Here is a 24,092-nt window from a genome sequence, read left to right on the forward strand (position 1 = left end):
GCTTAAATCTCAACCAAGGGTGGCTTTGCAAAGCTGATATACGTATTTATATATACAATGGCTTCGTAGGAAATAAAGAATTGCAAAAATTTACGAGGCCTTGGTATTAGTGACGAAGCTCGTTCTTGGCAAAAATTTCTTTGGACTTTGCTCTTGAGGGGGAACGATTAAAAGTTTTGGCCAAGAGGAAAAAACGAGAGAGAGAGAGAGGAGAGAGAAGTAAGGGCAGACGCACTATAATAACGAATTCCAACTTGTTCCTCGATATAATTAACGACAGCTGTACAAATACATATACATGTGACAGGTTTTCTCTAGGAGGACATTTGTAAATTCAGCATTGTTGCAGAGTTCCTTTGTCATTCGAGGATAGAAAATGAACGATTGCAAGGTGTGGAGGGATAAAGGAGGTTTCGGGAGTGGCATGAGAGACATTTATTTCGCAGCTTTCACCCAGCTAAAGGAAAATAAAGGTTAAAGAAAGAAAAAAGCTAAAAGGTAGAGCGATTAGCGCACGTTCGACCGGAGTGCACGCATGTGCAGGGTATTTCAGTAAAAAGCAGCCAACGAACCAAAAGCAAATTCCTTGAGCCAGAAGCCACGTGGGAGACCCAGCAGCATCCCACAAAAACTGACCATTCGTGTTCCATAAACCGAATAAATCCTCCAGTCGCCTTTCTCGATGCTCTCTCGCAGATCTTTTCCTGACCTCCAAGACCCCGATCCAACGTTTCACTGCAGGAAACAATCGAGTAAATCAGCCTACCTTACCTAAAATCCTCCATCGCCGATGTATCTAACAAATCACTCGAAGAATCTGCTTGCAAAAATCCGTGAATACTCTATATATAAATTAATATTAATATCGATAGTTTGTTATTTAGACACTTTAAAACACGAGAATGATAAAAACAATTAATGAGTGAAAAATTGATTCTTTTTAATTATTATATAGAACGATCGATTACGATTAATACGATTATACACATCCACCGTTAAATTGATTTCTTTTTTAAATTATCGTGTTTGATCCCTATATGTATATATATATATATATATATATCAGTGTTTACCATCTAGGTTTGATAAAAAATTGCGAGGAGATGGAAGGTGTAAAGTTTATTATTAGTCGATAAGAGCAAAAATGGTCAAATTGGCGAGGTTTACTCTTCTAAATTCATTAGCATTAACTGGTTGGGTGTTTTCTGCACTGTTACCTCATCCCGTCTTAAGATACTCTGCCAGCGGCTCTCTCTTCCTCCGATTAGCATTTCGGATTATTCAACCTGCGCCTTACACTGCGAGGCCAGTATTTATCGAAGGCGTGTTTCTTGGCTAGCAAAGTAAATAAATTACTATTTCGACTCGGAAGTCGTGAACTCTATCGCGACGACCGCGATATAACGTGACAATTATCCTCAATTCTCTTCTCTGCTGATGGTATACCCTTGAGAATGGGAGAGACTCGCCTCAAACGTCCCTATTTAAATATATATTCTTCATTTCCATCAATCGTGGCACAAAATAGCAATTAAATTATCCTTAATGAAATCTTGCTAAAATTCCGCTGCTTGTTTTTCAGAGCTATAATCGTAATGGGAGCTTGCGAGTGATTTCGTCGTGATAAGATAAAGGAGCGTTAATTAGCTCTGTCTACGAAAGAAATGAGAAAAAAAAGAACCTGTATAAGGCAGAGCGCGTGTCTCTCGATTTTCACGAGAGAACAGCTATACTATCACGATTTTTTCTAGATTAAACACTTTAATTTCACATGATTTATCCGTTCCTCCGATCAGTTTCTACAACTCGTTATCGAGAATTTCAACGATAATCTTGCAATCAAAATTTTATTCGCTCTAGGCATAAAGCTTATTCGTTCATTTTCGCCTTAATTTGCGTTGTCGAACGTATTGTCACGATAACTCGTGAGATATGCCTTTATCGCGATTGGCTCGAACGAAAATCGAAAAATTCATCGTATTCCTCTAGCTCGCGGTCGTTAATTTGATAAAAATTATCGTTTTCAAGTACAATGGTAAACAATTGAATTGTGAGCCCTTTTCGTAAAACGATTGATTTATTATACACCCGCTATTAATAAATCAATGATACACTTCAGCATTGGTTTATCAAAAATTATTACCATCTACACCTGCCGTGAGATGGATGAAAATGTATATTTGTGATAGATTAAATTCTTCAAAACGCCTAACGAGGCGTCAAGAATTTCATATTTCACGCCTGTCCGATATTTCTAGCCTATATAGGTATAGATATAGTACGGCAAATATGACAAATCTTCGCTTTATCGAACGTACAATTCAAATGAGACAATTGAGTTTAGATTTATGTATTTAAGGAACCGAATGAGATAATATATATATATATATATATATATGTGACGCGATTGTCCAATCGTTGAAGAAACGAAGTAGACTTAAAATCACATTTAGTAAATCAAGCAATACAGAGAAGAAGCAGTAGCAGATTTTGTTTAAAGTGTTGAGTGTTTGGCGAGTTTAAATTGGCACAGTACGAGAGCCAGGTGAATAGCTAAAAACCACTGATAACCAAAGTAAGACTAATATGAGATAAGGTATATCGTGCGTTTTCTCGATAGTCTTATGCGAGCCGAGTAGCTATATATAAAATGATAAAAATTGCCCAAGTATTTTCGGAGTAAAGGGACTGCATCGAGCATAGCCCCTGGCTTCTCAGATTTAACCTTCGTCGATTATTCCCGAAGAATTTGCATCATCGAGAAAATGCTGAAGCCTTGGTTGCATGGCTCGTTTCAAGTGCATCGAGAAATAATTGTCACGAAGCAGTAGTTGTTATCTCTCAGTCAACCTAACTATCGTTCAACAATAGTAAATAAAATGGCTCGTATAATTCCTAACTATATATATGTATAGTGCCAGACGATACCCTCTGGCTATATCAAAATGACCGAGATAAAATTCTTTCCGTGAAGACTATCGAAAAAATTCGAATGTGCGTTTTCCTTATTCTTACTTGTTTATAAATTGTTTTTCCATCGATTTTTCTTGGCTCATCTCAGCCAGCAATTATCACCACGCGAATTACACAAAGCGACTCTCTCGCTCCTACCAAATAGGATCAAGGCTGATGGTCGTTCGATCAAGGAAAGAAACTTTAAACGTGTCGTCGATATATAGGTACAGCCATGGTTCACAGCTAAGATCGATCTTGCTCCTCGCAATCTAAATTCGATCCTTACCGGGCCTTGACTCCCTTTTCGTGCACGCGCGGTCATCTTCTTGATGCGTGGAACCGTGTAGTACGGTCCGCGGGTCCTGTTTATTCTTCCTTTGGCTTTCTTCACCAACCAACGGAGAGAGCAAAAGCAACAATAACGACCTTGCGTGTGAGCGAGAGTGCGATGAAAACTGTAAGAACGAGAAAAGAGAGAAAAAAAAAAATGCAGAAAAATACGCGACAATCTCGAAGGCCTCGAAATTCTGATAGGCATGCTGAAAGGTGCTCGTTGGTGTGCCTGCCTCATTTGCCAGAGAGAGAGAGAGAGAGAGAGAGAGAGAGAGAAATGGCAGATAAAAATACAGTTCCTATCTGTTCTTTTCGTACAAACTCTTACTGGGAAAAAACATTACACCGACCCAGAGATAAACGAGCGTGTAATGCCAGAAAATTGAAAAATGGTTTAATTTTGTTTATATTTACTCGTAAAGATTCAGAATTTTCTCCTGTATCGTTTCATAGACATAAATTTCAATGCAAAGTTTGAATATTCTTCGTACATATATAAATTATACTATAATTTATTTATTATATAGAAGCAGAAAAACTTTCAGCGATTGTCGACTAATTATATATTTTCGATAAGCTAATAAAATATATTGACAGTTCTATATTAATAATATTTAAAGTGATTATCGTCGTTGAATGGTTCGAAGAGATTGGAGGGGGATAATTAAAATTGGTCGTAGAAAGGTTGTCGAGAATGGAAGCTGAAGGGAGTGAGTTTGTAGATGAAGAGAATTCGTGTCAGAGTACCAGTCGTATAGCTGCTTCGGAGAAATGGGTCATGAGCCGATACATATGCTGGTCCGTTTTCCTATTTTCGACTAGAAACTTTCGTTAAACAAATAAGGAATTATGAAGCGACAATGTAGCACAGTAGAAGCGACAGTGACCGTACTTCATTCAAGTGCCAATTGATCACTTTCACCTTTAACAAACGTCGTTAGACTCTGACTCTGACTGCTCCAATGCCTCAAGCCTGAAGGATTTCTTTGGAGAACGTTCGTAGCCAATAACTCAGTCTTTTTATTGAAAAATGTCATAAATTCATTCTTTTCACAAACCATGCTAACGAGAGTTTTTTTACAAGGAAATTTATAATTCAATTTTTTAAACTCTACTGGTACCTGCAACTATAACTGTACATGAAGAAAATTTAACACAATATAGTCTTCTATTTTCTTTTTCCACGAGAAATAAATTATGCAAGGTGTCCTGTGGCTAGAGAGTATTATCGCAAAGAGGGGAAAAAGTACTAAATATCAGACTTGAATTCTAATGGACACGACGAACGGTCTGTGGCCATTCGTCAGCATCGCCTCGTAAATTGAATCGGTCGATCAGGAAAAAGCTAATAAACTCTGATGGTTATAAACATAGGAATAAAGAGGATATTATGTTACGTTTAGTGCTTTATAATTGAGTAGCGATAAATCGGGCGAGAAACAGTTTATTATTGCCTCTTAACGACCAACGGGTAAGTATTACTATCCGAATATTACAGGAGTAAGATACATTTTATTATTAGAAAAGGGTTTAACGATCAATAAATGCAACTGTAATAAACAATGGGGCTCTGCGCAAGTGAGTTAAAATTTGATCTCTTATCGGTTTGCCACTCGCTATACAGCTAAAGGAGAAACCCGTTGAAAGAAATTGAGATAGTCATTTCCGGTTTTGATTAAAAATTTAATTAAAGACGCAACGATAGAAGCACTTTATTACTTCCAAATCATCGAAAACACAATGACTGGCTATTGATTTTATCTACCTTTTCCAATGATCTTTTAGGGACGACGAGCTAGGGTCAAGTAAATAAATTGTCAATGCATTGGAAAGTCGGTTTTATACATTATACATATTAGTTGGTCGAGTCGAGTAGAAAACTTGGGGATAACGGTGTATGATACAAATGGAGCTTTGTATCGGGATAGAAAGAAAGGGGGAGAGAGTCGTACGTTTTGTGTGTGTGTGTGTGTGTGTGTGTGTGTGTGTGGTGATTTCAACATTCACCGTCCTTGGAAACTGTCGATTTTATCTATCGATATGACCAATCTGGCCCGGAGGATACTAGAAAACAATTATAAATGCTACAAATGGGACGAGTTTCTCTCTTTGATTAGTTTTCGTGTTCGATAATGATTGGAAAATTACTTTTAACGGTGGATCGACATCGGGCAAAAACCAGAATGAATTTTCTATCGTGATATTTATTGGAGAACCGGTAAGGAAATTTATACGGGCTTTTAGATTTCACACTTTCAGTCGTATCGAGTTTTATGAGACATGAAATTGCACGCGATATCAAAATGGCAGATGAGAGCAATCAGAGCGCGCGAGGATCTCGCCAAGGTCATTATTATCTTAGAGTATACAAATATTGTTATTAATGCGTGTATGAGAAAAAAGAGCAATCTACGAGCACTGCGAAGCTCGAAATCTTGAAGAAATTCTCAATTTCCCCATGCAACTGATATCCCATATTATATTCCAAAATGCGAGTATACTACGGATGAGAATTGAGAAATTATATCCTCTCTATGCGATCCACGGACAAATTAGTTTTCCTTCGACGCCGCTTTCCATCATAGATTGGCTTTTACGTAAAGAATTGTGCAGTCTCGTAAGGACATTAAAGACAAAGTGCGAATGCTCGATGAAAGGAATTTGACGTTGCTTCTTCGATTACATAAAATTTGGGACAAGAATTGTTGACAAACTTTACAATGAAAGTGAAATTTAATCATTGGAAGAGAGAGAGAGAGAGAGAGAGAGAGAGAGAGAGATAAGATATGGGTTAAAATGTACGAGTATACAGAATAAAAGTAGTTTCATTATAACGAGAGTCCGATCATTATTCCGATCACTCGTAGCCTTACGACAACACAATTGTTCCTGTCTTCTTCCTGCTTCCGGTTACCGCGTCGATCGCTGATTACTTCCTAGTCGAGCAAGATTTCACAGCTTCGTTACAAATTTTAATGCTCGCTCGACATTTTCACCAATCACTATTTCTCCACTCGTATATAAGCTGGCAAATCTTTTATTAACCTTTCAATCGCAGTAATGGATAACCTTTTACTTCTATTTGCAATTATCCTGTTAGAATTGAATAGAGGAGGAAGCCAGTGTAGTTTACACGGATAGGCTTGAAGGAGCTGGCAGGATAATTGATGACAGATGAATCCTGATATTCGGTGTATGGCCATTGTTCGCAACGCAATTTTATTGTAGTGCACAGAACGCGCGAGGCCTTCGCTTCGTCAATGGTTCATTCACGGCCTCTGTCGACCTTGCGTTTCCACTTTCGCTTCCTCGACAAAATCATCATCATCCTGATCGCTCGACCAATAATTACAAATCTAATTCAATGCTCTTCCAACGCGATAAACGTGCAATTTATATATACTTATTAAAACTTGCTCGCTCCACGATTGAAATCCATCGGGTACGCGCCGCGATGATGGCAGTCTATAATTACGATATAAATCGATCGGGCAGTTTTTGTCCGACGATTAATTTTTCAAGAGGGGATAATCGTTGGTGAAAAAAATTATTAAAATTGCAATTTAATAGATATAGAAATAGCGTTGAGAAATAATGTGGAATGAGCGAAGAGATCGAGCATTATATATAGATTCAAGTGCATCTGATCGGTGAATCTGGCATTTTAAGTATACATGCACACCACGTGTTATAATACGATGATGCGTATGACCGTGTCTCGCGTAAAAGGTCTTTTGCAAACAGTCGCACGAGAGAACATGTACGTGTAGCTCTATATACGTATGTGCACGATAAGGACGCTCGAAGCACCGTCGTCTAATTGAATCTAATGGCCCAATCACGAGTTGTCGAGCTCGCTGACTTGCTGGAGCGAATTCATCTTGGCTGTAACAACTGAAAAACAAGTGTATATGTATGTATCAATATATATGAAACGAGTCTGGAAAATTCTACCACGTTTAATTCTTACGCCTCTCTTCTCCTCCAATTAAAAATCCAACTTAATTTATGTAGTATACGATTTTTCATTTCTCACCCAACGATGAGATTTCAAATAATAAGTCCACGTTTCAGGACCGTGATCCGACTAATAAACGCGCGTCTATGCATTTACTCTCATCCGGTGTTATATAAAAAAGTTCATATTGTATAGTTTTTATGTAATCTAAGCTATTATTCGAAAAATAAGAGAGATAAGACGATGAATCGGTGGAAAGTACCATGGTCCGATAGCATCTACCTACTCAAATTAAAATCAATTAATTTATCTATTTCATAAAATCAATATGCCCGATATGAATGTTTAGTTTTATTGTATTCAGTAGTATATCTATATATATATATAAAAATATAGAGTTGGCTATACTATATTTTACGACTATTTATCATCGCATCGTAGCAAAAAACTACTCATTTGTTTTTCTTTTCGTCTTATTATTGAATTAGATACATGGCGAGTTGCAATTATAGTTTTCTAACGAGTGTCTTCAGGATATTTGCGAAATATTTTTAATTTGTAAACCGACAAATTTATACAGAGAAATAATGGAGATTTTCTTATTCGTGCAAGAACGTCGTAAAATTTTCACCAACGATCCTTCTGAAACTTTTCACTGAGACTCTCCTATATTCATTTAAGTTTCTATACCAAATGTTTTATGCGATGACTGAGATAATTTGGTTGATTTTGGACGTGAAAAAGCACTAATAATGGTGCGAAAAACACGGATTCATACCGATAAACACGTCAGTTAAAAATACACGCTCGGATATTTGCGCATCTGAAAATGTTATAACGATAAGTCGACGCGAAGTTTTATAGCTATACGTGTACGTACGCGTTAAAATCTGAAAATGTACGTCGCTGGTCGATGAATCAACCGGCCCGATGATTATTAATCATTAACGAGTTATGCTACAATATTTCCATAAAATAGTATATCTCTCCTCCAGTTCGATAAGATATTTATGAGTTTGCCAACGTGCAGGTTGTTGACAAATAGCGAGTATAGATTCGCCGATTGCCACGTGCATGAAAAGTTGAGATGGCGCAAAGCTGATGAGAAGGAGTATAATTGCAAATTGCGCAACAGTCCAAGTTGATGGAAAAAAAAATCATCTGACGAATCCGTCAATCAACGCTATAGCACACTATATGTACATATACTGCTGAAAATGGACTGTTTGCTATATGGCGGCAAAAAATCGGCAAGGTTTTAAGGATACAAAGTCCAAAGTTCTCGGCTTGGATAGACCGGTGGTTTCGTCATCAGAAAATCGACGGTGATGATGATTAAGGATCGGAGAGGGAGAACAATACCGATGAGCTAATAACATGTAGAATTCTGACTATTTTATCAGAGGCTGATATTGCAGAGAAGGAAGCAGGCACTTGGCCCAATAAGGGTTTTACCGATAATGAATTACGTGATATCCGGTGATGTCGATGAAATCGATCCATTATGGAGCCATTTGGCTGTCAGAGAAATTTCTCCTCCGATTCAACTATACTTCCGTCGTAACTGGCAGAGCAGAGTCTAACGAGGACCCCGTGCGTGGCAAACAATCTCGAAAGACTTATTATCTCTTGACAACAGATTATTATTATTAATTTCTATATTTTTTCCGTTCCGTCGCGGATTATGATATATCGCGCAGCTTGCCGTCGGTCTTTGTGACGAGAAGATGCCAGGTGCGACGGTTTCTTCGAAAGAGCTCGTCTGATGTGGTTAGTTTGGTAACCCGGCTTCTGCCTTGAAGAATTTGCATCATCGTCGACAGATACCGATAACGGATTAACGATTTATACAGATGCGCAGCTGGAAGATTCCAGGCCCCAGCTCCGACGCAGTCATCACTTGCCAATGATATCGGTATATAGGAAAATGTCCAAAGAATTTCTTTTTTTTAACCAAGCTTATATGCATTGTACAGAGTCGGGATAAGAATGAAATTTTATCGACTTGGAATGTTTATAACTGTTTACATATACCTGCGATAATGATTTATTAATTTTTCAAGATTAAAATCCACCTGAGATTTATCGTTGTTTCTCTTTATTGCAAACTATGAAAATCGGTATAGGCGTATAGAAGAGTTCCATGCACTCGTGGTAGATTTGCCTATTTGATCGTCTATTGGACAAATCGAATTAACTAGGAGTGTCGAGGCATGCAGGGTCAACGTGGCTAATCAACTCTACTTTTCTATCTTTTTCTATCCTCACTCTTGACATAAAACCTTACGAGCAACGTAGGCCAGCTGTACATTCTGTACACACGAGTCGCCAAGTTAATTGAGCCAAGCAACACTATAACCAATACCCGTGCATGCATCGCGACCAAACGTCAACAGTCGTGACAGTGTTTATTCGTTGACAATTATTCGTACAAAACGAGACCATTCGACTTCGACAGGTGTCCTGCAAACAAACCAGATTAATTAGGTTTATAGTTGCACTCTATTTACTTATATAGTTTCTCGGAAATCATTGTTCATTATCTTGACAATAAAAAAGACTGATAATTTACGAGATTTTAATGTTTAATTATGCCTCGTGCAATCAAGCACTCGTTTAAAGATAATGAGATTATTAGACGGAAGTTAAAATGCACTTGTCAAACAAAAATGTGGGAATATTATCAGGGTGCGTACACCGATGAAATTCGCAATCGGGCAAATAAGCCGATTTCTTATCAGCGAAGGAATCTTTCGCGTGCGAACACGTTGGACATTGTCATTTTCGATCCTCTTAAGCTTTTGAAATGTGAAAACGTGTTGTAAAGAATGTCTATAGTTAACAATTAAACAGTGTTGAGTATCCTTTGATTAAACATTATTTGAATCTTCGACTGCTTCGCTGAGTGGAAAACGTGGAAACTTTTGTTGGTGCTCCTGCGTAATCCCCAACGTTCTGTGAATTACAATGGGAATATCTATGAGTTATTAATATAGAATACTGGGGAGAGAAAATTTGCAAGTAAGCATATTATCATATTGCGTCAGGCAAGAAGCATAAAATGTGTACGTACCTTTTAACGATCTTTCTATAATCAATTATATATTTGTATTTACAAAGAATCTCATTATTCCCACGATTTTTTCATTCATATTTTTTTTTAACCTTCCAATCTGGCGAGAAGAGATTATTAATCCCCTTTAATTAATCGCCTTCTCCATATACCACCGACATTAGTGACATTTATACTTTTTGAATGAACAAAGTTCGTGACCAAGGATTTATCGAATTTATCGTCAATTAATTCTGAGAAGAAAAGAATTCGCAAAATATTATCAGCTTAGAAAAAATAATAAAAGTTTGTTAAAAAATCTCTGAGAATATAAGGTCACTCGGAGATACATGTAGGTTGATGAAATTTGTTCGATGCATCACTCTGTTTGTTCCCCAAGACGTTTCCTACGTGCACGAAATGCTAGCCTAGTGACGCAGCGAGTGTCCTTATCTCGTTTGTCTGGCGTATCACACGATTTTGGGTATTCGTTTCTCTCGTCAGTAATTCGAGGGCAACGGAGATTGTCTGTCACGCGTTACAACAGATATATATATATATATATATATATCTGCCGAGATCGGAGAGAAGAAAATGTTAGTTGGAAAATTGTTGGAATTTTTGAAGAAAATGAAGAAATGACAGAGAGGTAAATGAGTTTGTTCGAAGGTGAGTGTTTTGAGAGTGGGAGGGAGTGGAGGGAGGAGGGGGGGGGGGGAGGGCGCAGGTATTGAGTAATAATTGTGTGCTGGGTCAGACAGGTCCCTCTACGGCACATGTGTCTATAGTACGTGTACTTGCTTATACTACTTTCTAAGGCGGGCCCGTCGCGAGTCGTCCTCCTGGCTTTCTAAATTTTCGAGCAGACCGAGCAGACGCTGACCCCCAGGCCGATTCAATCGATACATCTCTCGTGCTATAGTCTCTCGAGTCCTCCAAAGATTCGCGCGATACACGTCACACACACACACATATATATATCTATACAAAATACAATGAGATATCAAACGTTTCATTGTCTCGGTTCTTCACTTTTTCGATAATAATCTAATCGGCCCTGATTTTCTTCGCAGCGATCCTATATAAGAACCGATGTCACCTCAGTCAATTCCTTCAGTGTCACTGGTGAGATGCTCGGCTCGATCAAATAAATATCGTCGCATTGGCGAAATTATCGAGCCGAGTATACGAGTGTGTAGAGCAACGAAATATTCGGTAAACTTGCAATATTTTCGATCATCTTACGCACGTAGGAAAATTTAATTTCCTTTATACACACAGAGTGTAACGAAGTAGAAGAGGAAAGTGATATATATATATATATATATATATATATATTACTGGAACCAAGAAGAAGAGATAAGACAATCGGAAAAAGAGGAACGGCGAGAAAAGGGAGCGAAAAGGTTAATGTTTGTTTATGATAAGATATTGTGCTGTATCCAAAGAGGAGTTTCGTGTTTTCGTGCGTGTAATATATATATATATATATATATATATATAATAGTACATGAGGAAAGAAAAGTTTGGCGAGGCACATACATACATGTGCAGTATATAGAGGAAAGGCACATGGGAGTGGAGAACGCGCGAGAGACTCGGTTAGTCGATCGGATCGAGGCTCGGGGATCGCCGAAGGTGAAAAGTCTCGCTATCTCTGGTTAACTTGGAGTCTGGCGCGTGCTCTTTTCCTTTTCCTCGGTAGAGTTGTCGGTCTCCCTCTTTTCTACTGTCGTGCCGCGCCGCGAGCACGAGACGGGAGGAGAACGCTCCGACGAACGCTTATGCCCGTTACTTTAACGCACAACACATATATCGCCGGACGGACATCCACCATCCACCACGCAGAAATGCGCATCGTCGCAAGGAAGCAGCGATTCGAGTGCTCAGTGCGCGAGTGAACTGTGCCAGTGACTGTCACGAGCTTTCTACCGGCACGAGCCCGGAGCCGGTCCAAATCCTTCGTTACTACTACTCTGACACCTGACACAACCCTGAGAAACTACTACTAAATCGCTGTACCGCGTCGCGTAAAGAAAATACGATTATAACGCGAGGCTCTGGATGAATTGAAGAATATATTGATCGGAAAAAGCTCCATTAAATTCGGACATTTGAATTTCAATGGAAGCATCAATTTTCGAAAGATTCGTACTTTGCGAGGACTAACAATTGTTGTGGAGTAACAGAGTGATTCTCAAGGTTGCAAGGCGTATCGTGTGTATCGAATAAATTGTAGGAAGAGAGGAATATCGACGAGTTTCGAAAGGAGAAAAGTTTGGAGAATTTTCGTGCAGTCTGCGTCGTCGAATCAATCGTTGAAAAGTTTTGCCTTCCAGTTGGCAATATTCAGCACGCATTTATGTGTTCCCGTGGGGTGATCTTGAAGATTCTTCTCGAGAACCGTGGCTATAGGTACTGATACCCGCGGTAATAGCCATGTTGGAGTTCTCCGTGCAACACGCCGAAGTCGGTAAGTAATTCATTGATGACAATTGCATTCAACGATTGCATTCTACAATTCAATTCGACCATTACGGATCATCAAAAGATATTAGATGCAATTATATCAATGAAAGTCACGCAAAATGAATTTACTTGAATGGAAGCTTAAATTCTCTTCTCTCGTTTGATTTGCCAACGCGTTTGAGTCTGTCGGATGGAAAGTTTTACGGAGGTGCACCTGTCGATGTATTTGAGAGTGTATATAGAGGGAGCTCCAAAGATGCATCTTAGTTTTCTTTTATTATCGATAAATGGGAGATAAGGTGTGGAATTGTTCGTATGTGCGTGTGACGTATGAATAACGTTGGAGATTCCTCTGCAGGAAATATAATTTGGAGGAGAAGCTGGACTCCCCGTACGTATTGTGCGCGAACGGGAGCGTAATAAAGTTAACTGTTATATCTATTATAAAGTGACATCACGATCATTCAATTGAGAGCTGTCAGCTTTCGAGGTACAAGAGCACGAGGACAGGACGCTCTTGTGCAAGAATACACACCTGAGTGTCACGAGACTCCTATATATCCTATACCATACAATGTACTCTCACATTCGCAGCGTCGACACTTTATTTCAATTTCTTTAAACTTCCAGAGCAGCGACGATAGGAAACGTGGCCCAATTGCTCGATAAGCTTGCGCAAGAAGCGTCGCATCTCTAGCATTCAAACAGCTTTGCAAATATTACCGAAAGTCCAATGAAGAAACAATCGTCTCTTCGTTGATTCCTCCGGAATAAGCTCAAAGCTATTCTTATTTTCAACAGTGTATTTTCATGCATCTCTCTCTCTCTATTTATACACACGCACACACATGGTATTATTTTATTGTTGCTGCGAAGAAGAAAAAGAAGCAAGAGAAAATTGCTAGGAGATTTACGTTTTTAATGAAGAGTGTCGAAAGAGATGAAAGGGAAATAGCGGTTTTAATGATCGTGACTGCAATAGCAATTTTTTCGATGACAATTTATTTAGGAATTAGCATGTCGGCGATGATTGAGGAAATTCACGGTTCGTGATGGACGGTGATGCAAAGCTCGCCTTCTCTCCCAAGAGAGCTTATATTTTATGCGCAGTGGATGGCTCGCCAGTGAAAAAACACATACACCCAAAGACACGAGTTGCCTGGGCCAAATCGAAATTCATTCGATGCTTTGTTTTACATTAAAGTCTCCCCCTTCCTTCAACCGTGGTGTACACTCTGCCTGCTCACAATTTTCAGACTGCGTCAGACGTTCATTGGAACTTGTTAAGAAGACTTTAGAGTCGTTCTTTCACTCGACTTGTAAAAGATAAAACAGTTTTGCTTGATAAAGACCCTATGGCAAAATCAGCATTAATTTAGCCAACGTGTAGGACAATTTAAATTTTGTATGTTAGAATCACCAAAACTTTCCTCCTCTCGATAACATTCTGGAACGAAGGTGACGAGTGTGGTAGCATACAATAATAATGAATGATCATTACTATATCAAGACGAGAGAGAATCCTCTGGATAATCTGGATGTTTCCAGCATGTGCGAGGAGGATAAAGATCCTATATATGGCGAAATCAACATATATTAATTTAACGAACGTGCTGAACGATTTAAATTTATATATTAGAATGACCAAAACTTTCCTCGTCTCGATAACATCCTCGTAAAAACGTAACGATCGAGAGATAATATATAATAATAAAAAACGATCGTTGCTCGATCGAAATGAATGAATTCCCTGGAGAATATCTGGATGTTTCCATGCAGCAAGGGAGAAGCTTGCCTTGAGAAATGGCGGGCGGGGCAATTTCTGCAGAATTCAACGAGAACATCTCTTTCTCGATCGAAAGGATCCTTGAACGTTCTCGAGTCAAGAACACCCGAGAGATTTTGCTTACAATCACCGATTGTTTCCCCCTCGCACTGTACACCTATGTGTATGCATATACGACTTTGATCGATTGTCCAATACTGCAATAATTTAATTCTCCATCGTTGCTCGATTATTTCCACGCGTACACCGATAGATTGCCAAAGTGTCGCCGGAGTTTTTTGAACTTAACACCAGCTTACTGCCTTTTCAATGTCGCTGAGCTACTGTGCTCGAAGCATCGCTGGCATTTTTACATTCCACGTTTATTCCGTATGGAAACTACGTCACGTACGTGACATTTGCATGACGTGTATCACGTCACGTCAATTGACGTATTGACAATGGTAGCTGGATATATATAATAGAAATAATCTTGCACGTATATATTTAATTGTATAGGTTTTTATTGAAAGTATCGAAGAATAAACCTACCAACTCTAATATCGCACCTGATGAGAACGTTTCTGTTGCATTCGCAAAGAATTCTTGAAATTCATTCCTATCGAGAAATTCTACATCCTATACTATATAGTTAGGATTTTTCGAGAAGAAGAATGCACGAAATTCTTGATTTTATAGCTCTGCTCTATAGATGCTGTGCTATACGTAACGTTCGGATGAGTCCTTGGGCTACATCCCAGGAGTGCGTGCTGAAATTTCATACTAACGCGATTGAAACAAATATTACATGTGTATGGCGAGCATCGGAAGGCAATAGAGAAAATTGTTAAGTTTTCATCAATCGCGAGAAGCTGGTGCGAGTGAAAGCTCGTATGTATATACGAATTACAAATGTTATCCGTTATAAAAAGTCCTCGATGATCGATATCTTGGATAAATGCCACTGATCGGTTTGGACGCGAGCATCAAAATTATTATGCAATGGATATAAAGCTCGGAAAAAGTGGAAAGAATACGGGTTTGGTCGTGAGGTGTGTGTTATCGAAGGGGGAGGGCTTGCATTTGTATACGCCACTATACGCCATACGCTAATATCAGGGTACTCGACGTTGATTCGTTACACACCCGTAAAGCGCTACGCGAGCAATAGGTCTAACTATATGGTCTGCGACCTTGCCAAAGGACACAGACACTTCAATGGTACACACTTCTCATTCTGCATTGGTCAATTTTAAAGTGGAAACATTGCCAAGTTGAATTTCCAAATTATTTTGAAATTTCGATAAAGCGATTAGATCTGCCCATTGTTATCTCATTAAGCCCAAGGTTTCTCCTTTCAAGCTCGTAATTCAACAACTTATTCATAAACGATTAGCAACAATTTACGATAATTATAATGGAGTATCCCACGGATCTCGCAAGAGATCCAATTCCCTGCTCGCTTCTTTCCATAATAATAAAGCGTCCGAGAGACTTTAACGAGGTGTATGCTGAGTCGTTCGAGCGTATTGCTAATTAATGTGCGCTAATGAGTGAGTTTAATGAGGCGAACTGTACCACTTACCGTTAAGCTCTGCTACGAGGAAAATTTTCTCAAGTCAATCCAGATCATCTCGTGAGGTCTCCATCCGCTCAATTTCATATTTTATGTTTCTCTTTCTCTCTCTCTCTTATACCTGTATATATATATATATATATATATATATATATATACATGTGTGTGTGTGTTTGTGTATAGCACTATACACGGGTTGCGCAAAACCATCCGAAAAACGTACCTCCATGCTGAGTATAGTTTGTTGGAAGCGTTGTAAAAATGACGTCATTTTCCTTAGCAAGCAACTTTCAGCCCGAGACATAGAAATCGGGAGAAGGAGATGACGAAGGAGGAAAACCTTAATTTTCGACATATATATAGCTATATAATAGAGTATGAGATCTCTGGATTGCGTGAATCGATTTTGATGTTCGTGAACTCAAACGAAAGCTTGTTCAAAACCATTTTAAGAAAAGCTTTACTTAAATCATGAAAATTGATCATTCATGGAGATAAATCTGTTTGAAAATTGAGACGTCCAAACTTGCCACATAAGAAAAGTATATTCGGACGTAAACGCAAAATTAAAAGTTGATGAAATTAAAAATTATATATGTATTCTTTAATCGCGTACGTTAAAGATCGCTTTTTTTTGTAATATATTATTAAATTAGTAAAAAACATACCCTCTATGGTCTTTTGTAAATACTCATTCATTTAAGTTGTATTAAGTTTGTTTCTTATTTATAGTTTTTTTTTACAATGATAATGTTGCGTATAATAATTTCAGGTAGAACCGCTCTGTAATATCGGTGTAGACCTTCCCGTTAAGGAAATGCCGCTTAGGGCATGTCGACCTTGGCAATACACCGAGATAAATGCGTCTCTAATTACAAGCATTTAGTCCAAAAGTGAAGATATACTCTTGTATATACATATATATATATATATATAAACCCTTTGAAATACCCTCTCCCTCTCTTTATCTACCAATTCTTATCTATACCATCAACATTTTTCTCTTGGATTCATCAGCCTTGAGTGTCGCTTCATCGAACTCTTTTTATCATATTTGCCTCGTCCATTTTTTATCACATTGGAATTCCAAACGCTCATTTCGCAGACTTTTTTCTAGTTTGCATGTAACGTTCTTCTCGACACTCGTATACTATATGTATGTCGATATTACGCGAGAGTTTCAGGAGAGATTTCAAGAGGTGAAAATTAATCCTTTTTCGAATGCTATACATATGCATGTATATAGTGCGAAGAGCTAGGTAGCGTCCACGTATATATGAGTTTATCTTATCTATCGAGCAACTCTCCTGGCTGCTATTTCCGTGGAAGAATGGTCAGGGAGCATTGTGTACATGACTCCTTTATTACGTGCCCACTCGACCTTGAAAGCAGATCGTTGCTCGTTTAACGATTAAGGAAGCAAACCAAAGCTATCCCAGCCGAATGGTTTCCTGTCACCAGACGATAAACACAGTGTTTATTCCGTACCTAATACCTATTCCCCATTTCCCCACCACGTACTTTCCATCAGTCACATGTAAAAGTTACGTTACTCTTCAGGATCGCGATCCGCACTTCTTCCTTCTTTCCCCTTCCTCCTTTATTTGCTTTAATTTTGCAATAATTATCGTTGGAACACCCGTGTGGATTGGTGCTTTGAACTCTCTTCATCGTGCGACACGCAGAACTCGGGAGGGATTAATAGTAAAAAAATGTAGGAAGTCTGTCGAAAAAATCGAGCGATAAAAACAGGAGGTCCGTGAATAAATATATATTAATTATTACCGGATGTACGGATAGCATATGTCTCGTTTCTTCAAGCAAAGCCGGCTTAATGTCCGTCCGCCAAACCTGGAAGGTCGTGATCACCTCGAGGGCACGTAAGTTTAAGACGTGCGCCGCATTCATAATTATATATGTTTCTTCCTCGACCGCACCAACCATGGAAAGCCAAAAGATATAGACCGTACGCTTCTTTCCCTTGTGGATCAAAAACGGGATTTTTGTCCAATTTACCGGTTTCCCATGATTCCAATGTTATTTTGGTGCATTTTCTTTTTTTACTAATAATTATGTTTTTTATATTATATAAATATTTTAATTTCTTTCTTGTGTTGCAGCGCTTTCCACAGCCCCTGAGGATGTGGCAGATGGGCTTCAAGGACACGACAATGACACCGGTGAGGAGAGATCATTTCTATACTATAATAGAAGTATCGATAAGCGTAGATTTCATACGGATAGAAATATCAACTAATAATAATCGAAATATTACTTAAATTGATCCAAAGAGGGATTTATTTATCGCTAAATTAATCTGCAGAATTTACCTAAATTAACGACATTAAATTGTAATTTTTATAGTTTGTATTATATTCATAAAGTTAAAGTTTCTATAAATAATAGTTCAATAATTCTTTTTGTGCGATAAATAGATATAGCGTACGTTTGATTGACTCATGACAAAACTAATAAATTCGTATAACTGTAAATGAATTAAGAATAATATTCCAAAGCTTCCTATTAGTCTCAGCGATGCCTGACCAATAGAAGGCCACCAGATAGTTCTGCAATAGGAAATCTCCAATGTTTCATTCTTAATAACTTTATAATTAGAAGCTGGACTAAAAAATGACATATATATTTTTTTCATTTTGAATCATAGCTCTGTATAAAATTTTCGCTTTGGTACTAATTTATCAAGACATCCTGTATATGTACGTATCGTATACAGAATAATATAGTTAATATATGGACATTTTATAGAAAAAAATAGAACGCATTACTCATCAAATCTTTGTAAATAGATATATTTCTAACACAACGAGAGGTTTATACAATCGAGGTCTATAGACAAGCTCAACCGATACAGTAGGAATTAATTTGAATATCAGTCTCTCTAGCGTTCAACGATCCAATCACAGGGATCTTTCTCTTTTTTATGCACATTTGACTTGTCAATGCTTTACTAAAAACTTTCCCAGTTACACGTATGATTCATATCGGGCTTCATTCATTTGCAATGCAACAATTAAAGCGTAACTCGTGACCGTAAAGAAAACGTAAGTGCTGCTTATCAGGAATTCGTGCATGGAGAAATATTTTAACAGCTACATTCATGTTGCATACATTTGGTCCAGGGTCAACTGGTCCAGTTTCAAGTGAACGGCGCATGATGCTGGAATATCAATGCTTGTAATCCACCAATTGCTGTACTTGTTAACTCCCAGCATCGACTTTGCACCGTCGGACACTTTATCATAGCTTGTCCCTAAAGTACTTCCGGTCTCTCACTCGCTATATCCCCGAGAAAAATGAGATCCTGACGGATCCAGCAGCAGCACAAGCTTTACCATGCATCTATATCATCGATCAGAATCGTGAAACGAGAAATTTGTCATCCTCGGTTCCCCTATTTCCCTCCGTTCCTCGTGTTATATACACCTGCTGAGTATTTTGCATTAATCCCCTTGTTCGTTAATGAATCCACTGGTCAACGAGTGATCTCTGGCGCCAGTATAGTCTATTAAAATAGGATAATATTGCTCCGTATCGTCAATCGCTTGTTTTCTACTTTATCTCAATACTATTTGACTTAATTATGACAGAGATATTCTAATATTGCGATCGTCTCATTTACACGCATTCTTCGCGAGAGAAACGATATATCATCATTTTCTCGTAAAGAAGCACCGGTCGAATGTGTGTCTTGGAGAATTTGTCCGTAAACAGAGTGCGCGATTTGCATGGCGTGGAACGCATTTTCAATCGTCGTCAATGGCTGAAGAAGAAAAATAATAAAGGAAAAAAAAAACACAAGAACATATTCAGTTGTTGCGACACGAGGAAATTTCTCGCGGTTTACGTGAATAAGGTGGCAGCGTAAATTTATGAGGGGCACCTAAGACGAACTGGTTGTTGTTGTTAGACCGCGATAATCTCGTCAACACGAAGAAAACTATTGGTTGAAGTGCGTTTGTACGACTGGATCACCCGTCCCACTATAAATTGGCGCATGTGCGCATTGAATTCACAGTCAGCTGATAGCGCTATGACGTTCTATACAAGAAGCACGTGGTGTCGATAACAATTGGTCACTCTCAAAGCTCTTATGAGATGATGGACGGAGTAATGAGAGCATTATGATTGAAACGGATCCTGATTGCTAGCGGAAACATTTAATTATATATATCTTCGACCTAGGGTGCCCGGAATAGATCACTAAAATTCGGCCCCGGGCAAAAATTCTAATTGGAAAATGGCTTAATTTCATTTTCGCTGATATCAACTTTACGACAGAGTTAGATCCGAAGCTTTTCACTCTGTAATGTCGCATTACGAGAATTTGTTCTTTCAACGTTTCTTTATTCCTTAAGGCTCTTCACATCGATCTTTCGTCAAGAGCAAATTTCAAAAATATATTCTCTTTTTGCTTAAGGGAATCTCTTAGCCTCTGTCGATAACATAATTCGGATATCTACTGTCGGTTTCTTACCGACCGAAGAAAGGTGTGTTCTGATCTTTGTATTACCGGCAATAGAAGAGTGCCTTACCTCGTGCCGGTAATGCAGATTTCATGCACGTTATCCACGCATTCGAATAGGTATGGTACAACGAGGAAAAACAAATTCTCTTACACTCTTTTCCCTCTGAATTAAATTTATAGAAAAGAAATAACAGAGCATAAATAATTAGAAAATGCATATATAATCCTAGATACATGCGATCCGTACATATTTTCTCTCTTCCATATTAATGCGAATGGAATTAGTTCAATTGTCGATTAACCCCTGGTGTACCCCAGCAAAATCGACATTTGTTTACCATACAGCTGTTTTCTGCTTTTCACGTGACAACCGTACGACATGCTGAATAATACGATCAATCGATTAATTTCTCTTTAAAAACTGTTGCATCCAGACGAACCTTAGCAGCTCAAGGCTGCTTCGTTAGAAGTTTGGAAGAAGCCAAGCTTCTCTCCATGGCTTTTATAGCTTTTCGAGCCGGAGGTCCGTTTGGTTTGATTATCTTTCTGCCGGCGAGTGATGATGTCGGACGGTTGGTTCTTTGATAGTATGGCTCTTTTGGCAGTCTAATAAGCGTTTATACTGGTTGACTGTAAAACGATGGCCAGACAAGTTGAACGTACTCATAAATCAGGCAGAACGGACGAGCTGCCATTTTACTGGTGAATATTTCACGTGACTCATGTGAGACGATGCACCATAGACACGAATTAGCTGATTACTCGATTAGTCATGTTCGAAACAGCATGGCAATTAAGAGCAATCAGCGGAGTCACATCCTTCCGAGTTCCACGCAAAAAGTCGTCACGCCGTGGAAGCGTGTAGCAGAGGCACGACGCTTCTCCTCGCGATATAATGGAAGTGGAAAAATAATTTCACGTGCTCGGTGACGTCACGAGCACCTTCCGAGTACCAGGCTCAACAAAGTTCTGTATCTCGATGCCTCGAGCCAGTTTCTTCCATTTTTTCTTCCTAGCGATACAAGAGTCTTGTGACGCGAAAAGCACGACGCTTCTCCTCGTGATATAATAGAGTTAAAAAAAAAGAAAAATAAATGTTCGCGTGCTCGGTGACGTCACAAGCACCTTCCAAGTACTACCAGGCTCAACAAATTTCTATACCTCGACGCTTCGAGCCTGTTTCCTCCATTTTTTTTCCTTCGCAATACAATTGCCCTGTGACATAATCGGAAAGCGATTATTGTGGTACATAGTTCCACACAAGCAAGAAATATCTACAATACATCTATATCACAGGCTTATCGCGCTCCTCTGACAATTGGATTTTCCAACTCGTCAAACGTCCCGGTTATTTGCTCTGCTACACACATAATTCCAGATTTCCACGGTACGATAGGTAGAGCGCTAATTGGTGGATCTTTCCGAGCGATTATCGAATATTCAAGGTTACACTCGAAACGCTCGTATATTACTCTTTCAATCGCCAGATGCGCGTACCGGCTGATTAATTATGTCACTCCAGTTATGACGAACGAATTTATCCAATTTGATTCTCCACGATTATCGAATCCCCTACAGCTATCTTCCTTTCGTCACATATATATTTACTATCACTAATCGAGCCTAAGGGATGGCATTTTTCTATTATCTTTCATTGAAAATCATCGATCGCGCCGGATATCGCGCTTCGAGATCGCCTTAATGTCGGACTTTTTTCCATCCAATCAATTTTACGCGTGAATCGTCGAGAGATCGTTGGGAAGAAAAAAAGATACAGCCGTATAACGGTAAATCAGCCGCCTAGCAACAATTTCTATACCGAGGATATTAAATCGTGTGTATTGGAATGGAAGATCCGGTGATCTAGTCAGTCCGAAGTGCGGAACGAAAAGTTTTCGCTTGTACAAATATATATATATATATATATTGCGAATCTGGTCGCGCATCCGCTAGGAATCTGCGAGGCCTTGTATAATATTCTTGCTTCGGACAGCTGAATTTTATTTTCTTTCTTATCGATTCACTGTGACCCCCGGGCCCCTATCTTTCCGTGGACTTTCCAGGGAACTCGCGGAGCTATACTCCAAACGATGGACCGCTGCTGGGCTCTCGACGTGAAATATTGAGTAGCCTCGCGCAAACGCCGCTATACGTCGATCGGGACAGATGTAGCGTTAAAAGCAATTGTTACATCCAATCTTTGATTTCTCTTCTCTTATCAAGAGACCACGTGGCTTTTTCGTATCTACGCACGTGCAGCGGCTCGAGTAACAGTCGCCTTGATCGAAATTTAAATCCACGCTTAATCCGAATCAAAGCACTCTTTTATTTCACGAATCAACGCTTCGCTCGAGATTTCGCACGATGCTTCGCAAATTCCGAATTTCTACACGTAAAACAGTAAATGGGTATTATTGCACGACGAATTAATATTAAATTTACTCGTTTCACATTGTTATATTTACAATGTTTAGCTAAATTCTAAACACTGCAGCGTGAAATGTAAAGGTTTTGCTTCATAACTGGTTAAATAATTGTTTTTAAATAAAGCGGTAATAATTTAAGCCATTTCTGCAATTGAGGGGGATTTTCTTTTTGCCATATACGAGTTAATACTATGCAAACCAGTGAATCCCGTTGGAGAAACGATTGAAGTGATTCCGAGAAATTGCAAAAGGTATTTTGGATCGATATGTTTGTTCGAGTTACGGAGGGGAATTATTTGCCAATGCTGGAGACAAGATGCATCGAGAGACTATTAGAAATTCCGTATAGTTTTTGCTATATATATAATAATAATTTACGCGCGGGAGAGCTAGAGACTCGGCGAATGAGGAAACTGTCGAAGAAACGGAATGTAGGTAGGAGGAAGTGGCTTAAATATCGAATCGGTGTCATTGGGGGAAACACGTATAGCATATATATATTAAATTATCGCGTGGGCGCGAACGTCCAGCGTTTTTCAGAAGCGATTCTCTGGTTCGAAAGGAGTATATTTGAGTAAACTCGACTCGTGAATCGACTTATCGCTCGATGCTAGAAAGTTCCGATGGTGATTTAGCGCAGGTGTAGCATATGCGTTTTATCGTAAGGAAAAGCGAGAGACTCGCGTGAGAAATTTGAACGGAGGGATATATAGCTGGAGGGAAATGACGTTGAGAGGCAGGAAGAATGACGTTTCCCGGAGGTAAATCGAGCCACGGTCGGAAGGAGAAGGTCCGATCGAGGTAGCGTCTAAAAAAAATCTATGCGGTCGTGACTAGAAGCATGACTACTCTAGGCTGATTAACTTTTCATCTTTCTCCAAAGCGTACGTCCTCGTTCGATTTTATTACTGCGACGGTAGTGGAAAGGTCCCCTCCAACCAAGATTTGTATACTCTGGTACTTGGTTGCCAAGCATGGTGACGTCATTGCTTCAAAAGCTGACAAGATACTCGATGCAAAGCGATGCTTCTCCCAAAAATAATGACGTAGCGTACACTCTGGGAAATCGAAT

General features: G+C 38.9%; 1 protein-coding gene across 2 annotated transcripts in view; it reads left to right on the forward strand.

Moving 5' to 3' along the window:
• LOC136778291 (uncharacterized) overlaps positions 1-24,092 on the forward strand; it is a 73,254-nt gene that overhangs the window by 15,118 nt on the left and 34,044 nt on the right. Inside the window, exons 1-2 of one of the 2 annotated variants that reach the window (XM_066735009.1) lie at positions 11,947-12,771; positions 18,229-18,288. In XM_066735009.1, the coding sequence (XP_066591106.1) occupies positions 12,738-12,771; positions 18,229-18,288 (94 nt within the window). In that variant the 5' untranslated portion in view covers positions 11,947-12,737. Of the gene's footprint in view, positions 1-11,946; positions 12,772-18,228; positions 18,289-24,092 lie in introns of those variants that run through there. The other variant, XM_066735007.1, reaches the window with a different exon arrangement.

Source organism: Prorops nasuta, unplaced genomic scaffold (genome assembly GCF_024137725.1).
Source record: "Prorops nasuta isolate Cenicafe-Biocafe unplaced genomic scaffold, Cenicafe_Pnas_1.2 PNAS00014, whole genome shotgun sequence".
Lineage (NCBI taxonomy): Eukaryota > Metazoa > Arthropoda > Insecta > Hymenoptera > Bethylidae > Prorops > Prorops nasuta.